Below are 8,607 nucleotides of genomic sequence, written 5' to 3' on the forward strand. Positions count from 1 at the left end.
TCCTGTATCTGCTGAGGGACTTGACTTCTGAAACTAGATCCTTTTTATAGTGTGGCCTTCAAAACAAAACAAAAACAAACAAAACAACAACAAAAAAAAAAAACAAGAAAAAACCTTGCTTGTTTTGCTTTGAACTGCAACATCCAAGTGGAAGAATTTAAAATTGTTCAGGGACAGAACCTTTTTCCATCGGTGTTTGCTAAAATGTTCCTTTGTTCCAGTAATATTACCTGGTAAAGCTTAAGGTCTGAGCTGGCCTCAAAGAGCAGATTAATTTCTTAGAAGCTTTTAAAAAGTAACTCTGGAGCCAGGTGAAATTGAGTAGTGAGTTTAATGAAAACCAGGCAGAAGGCCAAAAGGAAACCAAGCCAGGTTTCCCTGTGGTTTTCCTCTTCTTTTTCATGGGAGGAAACCTGAGACAACTGAGATATATTTTTATATATACACCAACATTATCTTCTAGTTTTTCTCAGCCTAGACAGAGGAATCTTTAAGAGTCAGGTGGGAAGAAAACTGGCAAAGACACTCATTTTATGGCCCTGGGCCCTAGGTACCTTGGATAGTAGCACCAAGTATTTTCAGGTCTCTCTCAAGACATAAGAGGGTGACTGCCTCCACTGTAGACCCCAGCAGCACCGGAGAGCAGCAGTCCCCACTCCTGTAGCAGCCATGTGTACTGGAGACAGGAAAACCCTTAACCATTCTGTACCTGCCATCGCCCCTCTTGCCCACGTCTGCAGTCAGAAACAGACAAGCGTGTCACCCATCCTGAACTGTGGTCAGTTTTTTTGGACACCTGCAAAGTTTAGGGGTTGGTATTATCTTCTGCTTTCAACAGAGTGGATCTTAAAGAGTGGGTGGAAATGGGTGTGGAGTGGCGGCACCCTCTCTGTGCAGGCTTTTTTTGTAAGACGTGGCTTAATGGTTTTTTTTTTCTCACTGTTTTTGTTTCAGTTATCCTGTGATTATTTCTGTAGGTTCTCAGCTGCCATCTTCTTGTGAATTGACTTTTTCCTCTTTGTGTTCCTCAGTACTTCCTGATCTTCACTGAGGAAAGCTCAGCTGTGCTGGCTCTCTGTCCTTGTTCATGTTTGTTGAAACAGAGCACATCCAGTGTGCTTGCCAGAGAGCTCGTAGAAAGCACTCCTAAGACTTTTAAGTTCGCATCTTGAGTGGGCTCTTTTTCTGCCGTAACACATAGAAGACAATTATTCCAACATGCTTATGGGCTGTAAACCATTATTGTGGCTATTAACATATTTGGGATTATAGGTACTTTACAAACATTTGAGCCAAAAGAGTTCACAGCATCTCTACTAAAAATACCGTCTTTAAAATGATACTTTTATGTTGGGGGTAGTCTGGTAACTGCTTTCCATTGCAGTACATCCTGCTTGTCTCAGTACAGTTTTCATAAAGTGCTAAGTATAACTTAGTTCCTGCACAACTCTTTCCGTATCACACAGAATGCCTGTAATTTCCCTGTTTGCATCTGTATTTCATAGTCATGTGCTATGATCTTTAGGAAGTTTCTGCTAAGGAAAAAGGACTGAGTGCTCACTAGCTGGATGGGGTGGTTGAGGGAACTTGAGATCTATTCCCCTGTGTTCACGCAAACTGTTCTTTCCCATCTGAAGTGTTCTAGCACTTTCCCTACTCAAATCCTACCCTCCAGCTTCCCTGTCTGTATTAAGTTCTCAGCTTTTCTCAATACACCTCCCCGACCGATGATGCAAGCTATGTCCAGGTTACATGCCAGATAGCAGGCCAAAATCACCAGAGTACTTGTTGCTGAGTCTAAACCAGCCAGGACGCTGAATTGGCAGAACTTGAGAAAGATCTGAGTTTGGGTAGATGGTATTGGAGATTAAAGTTCAGTGGGGGCGAGCTGGGTGGTTCACGCATCTCTGCACACTCTCTATTCCTGTTCATGTTTGTTGAAACAAAGCAGATCTAGTGTGCTGTACACTTTTTATGTGTCCTGTCCACCTTTGTCCTCTGGGCCACCCAGCCATTCTGTTGCTGACTTACCCGGAACCCCCGTTCCCAACCCTTGGCTTATTTCAGACCTGTGGAACACCTCCAGGGGCTGACTGTTCTGAAAGTGAATGTGGTGGCCCCAACTGCAGAACTGACGAAGGAGAGAAGAAGTGTGGGGGGCCTGGCTGTGGTGGTCTGGTCACTGTGGCCCACAGTGCTTGGCAGAAAGCCATGGATTTTGACCGTGATGTCCTGAGTGCCCTGGCTGAAGTCGAACAGCTCTCCAAGATGGTGAGTCAGTGGATGGCCTCAGGTTTCGCTGTTTGTTGGCTTGCAGTTGTAGGGAGGGTCTGAAAAGGAGTCAGTTCCACATCACTAAATTCACTGTCCAGTGTAAAGCTGATGTTTCTGTGTGGTCAAAAAGGTGATGGTGAGGTTCTTAATCACTTAATCAGACCGGGAATTTGCTTTCTCTCCATGGGAATAGCATGTATGTTAGGAGAAAGCAGCGTAAATCTTAGATAAGCCATATGCGTGAACAAAGTTGAGCACGGTTCTAGAGTGACATTCTCCTCAGTCCACAAGCTGTTTTAGAGCCAAAACACAGCTTTGAACACATTTCAAACGCTAGCCCTAAGAATATTGAACAGGAATGTGCATATTGAGTGCTTAAGTCTACATAAAAGCATCATATTTTAACAGACAAATTTGCTTCTAAGTTTGTTGCCATCAGCTTGTTTGACCCTGCTTTAGAGAGAGCAAGCTGGTTTCATAGATGGCTTATTTATTCTTCATGTTTAGGTCTCTGAAGCAAAAGTGAGAGCAGATGAGGCGAAGCAGAATGCGCAGGATGTCCTGTTAAAAACAAATGCTACCAAAGAAAAAGTGGACAAGAGCAACGAGGACCTGCGGAACCTCATCAAGCAGATCAGAAACTTCCTGACTGGTCAGTGGTGGCTCGGTTTTACTTGGACTTTCAGACATTGGTTCCTGTGAGATTCTGTTTGAGAGGCCAGAATTCCTGTCTGAGTTGTAGGTAAAATAAGTTTCTGGCAAGAAATAAAGTAACGGAAGAAGTTCAGCTTCATTTCAAGCTGAACGTGTAAGTGCGTGCCTGCAACCCTAGAACTTGAAAGGTAGAAGCAGCGTCAGTGATAAAAAGACGAGAGGAGACCTAGCCTGCCTTAAGGAAAACAATATGTGTGTGCATGTACGTGTACAAAGGTGCCCAGAGATGCCAGCGGGATGTCAGATCCGCTGAAGCTGTCCAATTGAATGCTGAGCTCCAAACTCTGGCTCTCTGATAGGGCTTGAAGCTAAGCCCTCTCTTTATTTAGCTCTTCCTTTCTTGAAGTATATGCTGTGATTTACCTTCCAAATGTTCTGCACTGCTGTACCTGCTGGGGCTCCTAAGCAGCCTCTCTAGAAGTGAAAACATTTGCTCTGAAAACTGAATTAGAATTTCTGTCTTGAGGACCTTGAAGGTGGTCTTCCTTTGGCAGTGCCCCCAAGGCAGAACCTAGCAGTTGGCATTTTCTGTGGAGAAATCTCTAGAATCTGGTTCAAATTTTAAGTTTTGATTATAGTACATGTTCTATCAATATGGATATTACTGGTGTAAAACACAGAAAACTCCCAACTGAATTAGAATTAAGAATTTATATCACACTGGGCAGTGGTGGTGCACACCTTTAATCCTAGCACTTGGGAGGCAGAGGCAGGTGGATTTTTGAGTTCGAGGCCAGCCTGGTCTACAGAATGAGTTCCAGGACAGCCAGGGCTACACAGAGAAACCCTGTTTTGAAAAACAAACAAAAAATTTAAATCACATAACAAGTCCAAAAGTAGTGTAAGTTCATGGGACTTTGCCTCTCCCTCTTTTGCCATATTAAGCCTATCAACTTCATTCCTGAGACAGCCCCATCATAAGTTACAGTCTGACATGGTAACAGTGGCTGATGAGGAAGAAGACGACCCCTCCCTCCCTACTCTTTTGCTAGCCCCTTTTTAGGAGGATAGAACCCTTTAGGCATTCCCATGCATCTCGGGCCAGGAATGAGTCACGGTCCATACATAGATGGCACTGAAAGTGGAACGTGCCTATAGAAATGGGCAGACAACGATTTAGTGCTTATGATTTATCTTGTCTGACTTTCAGATAGATATTCTGTTGACAGAAAGTAGAAATGACTAATAAAAACTGTTTTCCAGTGACAACTGGAAACAAGATGCGGAAGCCGTGACGTAACCATATATTTTACCCCGTTTAAGTGCTCTGGGGTCCATATTTATGTTCTTAGTCAAAAAATGAAAACACCATGGAGAGATCTGAGCTCCAGAGGTTTGCTGATGATGTTGTCTTGGCTCTTATAGCATTTAGTCCCTTCCAGAGTTCTCATAACTGGTAAGGAATATTGATACCTTTTTCCTTTTTGAGATAGGGTTTCTATGCAGTCCTAGTTATTCTCATTCACTTTGTAGACCAGGCTAGCCTTGGTCTGGGACAGTGTATATCAACCTCACTAAGTGTAAAGGTTTTTCTTCCCTTGCCGCCCCAGCTGTAAATGCTGGGCTCTTGTCTTCCATAACCTGAAACCACAGCTATACACATACAATATGCTGTCTGCCCTCTCTCCAGCCTGAAATGTTCTTCAAAACCTGCTTGGTTCCCAAACTCTGCTGGCATCTACTTCTCCATGAGAGGGGCTTGTCTCTAGCAAGGGTATGTCTCTTGAAGTGGCAGGTGCTTGCCATGCAGCTGAGTGAACCAGCTCTGTGGTCTTTGCTTTTCACAGAGGATAGTGCTGATCTAGACAGTATTGAAGCAGTTGCTAATGAAGTACTGAAAATGGAAATGCCTAGCACGCCACAGCAGTTACAGAACCTAACAGAAGACATTCGGGAGCGAGTTGAAACCCTCTCTCAAGTAGAGGTTATTTTGCAGCAGAGTGCAGCTGACATTGCCAGAGCTGAGCTGTTGCTTGAGGAAGCTAAGAGAGCAAGGTATCTGAATATACACCTTGGCAATCCAGAGCTGAGGGGTGGGGTGAGATCTGCTGTAACGAGCACACTGTAAGAGACTTCTTTATCTAATAAAGGGTCTTTCAAGTGGATATGCTTTCAAAGGAAATGCTGGTTTTCCAGTGGAAAAAATGGTTTCATGTTAAAAGCAGTTGTTTGTTCTTCTGCTCAGCAAAAGTGCAACAGATGTTAAAGTCACTGCAGACATGGTGAAGGAAGCATTAGAAGAAGCAGAAAAGGCCCAGGTTGCAGCAGAGAAGGCGATTAAACAAGCTGATGAGGATATCCAAGGAACCCAAAACCTGCTAACATCGGTAAGGCACTCGAGCTGGGCTGTATAGGGGGACACACATCGATTCCCTGTAACACTGCAAATTATCCCTTTAAATAAGTCAGAACTGTTTCTCTTGGCACAGGTGTTTTTCCCTCCTTTAAAATGTGTCACAAATTAAGCACTGTTGCTTAAACAATTTTATTAATTTTAATTATGTACATTTTTTCCAAGTTAATGTTACACTTAAGAAACTGAGAATCTTTGGTTTGATTTACAAATGTTGTCCTGTGTCCCTACCAACATTAGCTTTGATAAACGTTTTGCTAGTCAGTCAGTTTTGTGGAACATACATATCCCTGAAGCTCAGTTTTAGGGGAAACTAAGACAGTGTTGTCCTCCCAAGGAGACCAACTACAGGCATTTACCAGTTGCCCAGCTATCTTTTTCCTCTGGGGTGCCTTGCTATTTCTAGTATCCTGAGTCTTCACATCTTCAAGCTAATGCCCCATCACTACCAGAATCTTAACACCGAGCTGACAGGACTATCTAAAAAGATGGCTGGAGTTGCCAGTTTCCTCGTCCACATAATTTGCAAATCCTCCTCACAGCTGGCTCACTTGTGAATGTTCTTAAGCTAAACACAGCTGCGATCAGCAGAAAGTATGATGTGTGACGCAGAGTAACTGAAGCTGGGTAACTTCATCTCACCCAGCGCTTCTCAACATTCCTAATGCTGCGGCCCTTTAATACAGTTCGTGTTGTGGTGACCCTGAACCATAGAATTATTTTGTTGCTACGTCATAACTGTAGTTTTGCTAGTTATGAAACTATCTGACATGCAGCGCACTGGTTTAGAACCCCTCCTAAGCTGTCCCAATGCTGTCCGTGCGTCTGAGCTCGTGCGGACGAGCGTAGCAGCCTCCCTGCCCCTGCCCCTGCCCCTGTACTAATGGATGATTAACATTATACCGTTAGATTGAATCTGAAACGGCAGCTTCTGAGGAAACCCTGACCAACGCCTCCCAGCGCATCAGCAAGCTTGAGAGGAACGTGGAAGAGCTTAAGCGTAAAGCTGCCCAGAACTCTGGGGAGGCAGAATATATCGAAAAAGTAGTATATTCTGTAAAACAGAATGCAGACGATGTTAAGAAGGTAAGTAGATCTTTGCAACTTCATAGCTAAGGTGGTAAAACGGTAATTAAGTTTTTTTCCTTACCTTCCTTGACATTAATAAGATACAAACAGCCCAATGACCTATTTTAAAACAGAAGTCTTTTGGATAAATGAGTAAAGAATGGAATATGGGATAAAACTGTAAACATAGGCCCTTAGATCTCTACATGGGTATGAGTTTAGAAGAATGAATTATATCTGGGGTGTGCTCTAAAAGTATACACTAGTTATTTCTGTACTGTAGGTTCAGAGAGGACTTTTTGACATGGCAGTTAGCCACCCATTTGAGAATAATTTAAAGACAGGATGGGAAAAGCTTAAGAGTCCCTTACACAGAGTAGCTAGTAGGAAATCAAATTGCTACCTTTTCTCTCTCCTTAGAAGGTGATGTATTTAGCAAATTTATGTTTCACATATATATTTCATTTCTAAATTTACTTCCAGAGACTGCTTGTTAAACTTGGAAGTGAAGTTAGGAATGTTAAATCTGGCATGTAACCTAATTCTGATTTCTTCCAATTGGAGAAGGAAAAAAAAAAAGTTGCCAGGCAGTGGTGGCCCACGCCTTTAATCCCAGCACTTGGGAGGCAGAAGCAGGCAGATTTCTGATTTCGAGGACAGCCAGGGCTACACAGACAGAAAGGAGAGGGGAGGGGTGGAGAGAAGGGAAGGAGGGAAGAAAGAAAAACAAAGAAAAAGGAAGGAAAGAAAGAAAAGAAGGAAAAGTAATACTTTATAGCTTCCCAGTATAACATAAAAATAATTTCAGTGCACCTGAATTGGGAAGACAGGCAAACCTAAGAGAAATTCTTGCCAGGTCAGACTACTCTTTCCTGATCTTGGTTCTGTACAGTCTGAAGGCACAAATCTCCCAGACATTTTCATGGCACTGAGAAAAATGACACTATTAAAAATATCAAAGCTCTATATGGGGGGGGGGGGGGGGGGAAGCGGTGACCAGGCTGGCCTCAGACTCAGATCTCCCTCCTGCTCCTTAAATCTGGAATGCTGGAATGCCCAGATTTAAGTGTGTACACAACTAGCATCACCTTGTTTTATGTGTAGGCTACAGTGCGGACTTATAATTCCTAATTTTTCTTGCATTGTAAATTTTAAAAACAACTTAATATGAAGCCCAAGTACTTTGATATTCCTCTTTGATAAGAAGCTTGCTTGTCCGGAAAAAAGAACTGTCTTTCATCTAGGGCTCTTGAATGTAATTACTGACATACCCGTTTCATCTTTCTGTCTTAAACTCTATCTGCAGACTCTAGATGGCGAACTTGATGAAAAGTATAAGAAGGTAGAAAGTTTAATTGCCCAAAAAACTGAAGAGTCAGCAGATGCCAGGAGGAAAGCTGAGCTGCTACAAAATGAAGCAAAAACACTCTTGGCTCAAGCTAACAGCAAGCTCCAGCTGTTGGAAGGTAGGTCTTTTCTTCCCACTTACAGTTTTATAAAGGTGAAGGCTATAAGCAGTTCATACTTAACTTTACTTTTATTTCTCTCCACAGACTTAGAAAGAAAATATGAGGACAATCAAAAATACTTAGAAGATAAAGCTCAAGAATTGGTGCGACTGGAAGGAGAGGTTCGCTCCCTCCTTAAGGACATAAGTGAGAAAGTTGCGGTTTACAGCACCTGCTTATAACAGGAAGGGGCTGTAGAGGGGCTCGGTGACCAAGGTAAACCACACGCGCAAACCGAGGCAGTCATCTACAAATAACCCATCATCTATTTAATGTTTTTAACCACCTACTTTTGTATGGAGTTAAATAAAAGACATTGGTTTTGTATAAACATCCTATGTTTCTTTTATTGTTACTGTCTCTGTGGAGATGAACTTGTGAAACACTTTAGACAACACTAATTTCTCTTATGTGTATGAACAAGCTAAAAACACTCACCCATTTGTTAAGGTCAAAACGTTCCTCCAAAACTATATTCCTTTTAACCCCCCAGTGGGTATCCTAGGTAGACGTTAAGTAGGGAGGATATAGGGCTGCTTATGCCATTTCTAAGAACCCCAGCTTCTACATTTTATCATTTAGAATAGGGCCAGGGTTACTGATGGGCAAATTTTGGTGACTTAGGCCAGTGTAGGGAAACGTGATGTTCACGCCCATGGAGCAAAGCTACTCACACACACAATTTACACT

The 8,607-nt window shown here is 42.7% G+C and overlaps 1 protein-coding gene across 3 annotated transcripts in view; it reads left to right on the forward strand.

Moving 5' to 3' along the window:
• The window catches only part of Lamb1 (laminin B1), a 64,499-nt gene extending 56,249 nt beyond the window's left edge, over positions 1 to 8,250 (forward strand). For all 3 annotated transcript variants that reach the window (XM_006514992.3, XM_006514993.1, NM_008482.3), the window contains 7 exons: positions 2,068 to 2,271; positions 2,782 to 2,926; positions 4,776 to 4,983; positions 5,174 to 5,315; positions 6,251 to 6,427; positions 7,716 to 7,875; positions 7,963 to 8,250. In XM_006514992.3, coding sequence (XP_006515055.2) covers positions 2,068 to 2,271; positions 2,782 to 2,926; positions 4,776 to 4,983; positions 5,174 to 5,315; positions 6,251 to 6,427; positions 7,716 to 7,875; positions 7,963 to 8,099 — 1,173 coding nt within the window. In that variant the 3' untranslated portion in view covers positions 8,100 to 8,250. The remainder of the gene's footprint in view (positions 1 to 2,067; positions 2,272 to 2,781; positions 2,927 to 4,775; positions 4,984 to 5,173; positions 5,316 to 6,250; positions 6,428 to 7,715; positions 7,876 to 7,962) is intronic.
• Positions 8,251 to 8,607: the final 357 nt, after the last annotated feature.

The sequence above is a fragment of the Mus musculus genome, chromosome 12, assembly GCF_000001635.26.
Source record: "Mus musculus strain C57BL/6J chromosome 12, GRCm38.p6 C57BL/6J".
In the NCBI taxonomy this organism is placed as follows: Eukaryota; Metazoa; Chordata; class Mammalia; order Rodentia; family Muridae; genus Mus; species Mus musculus.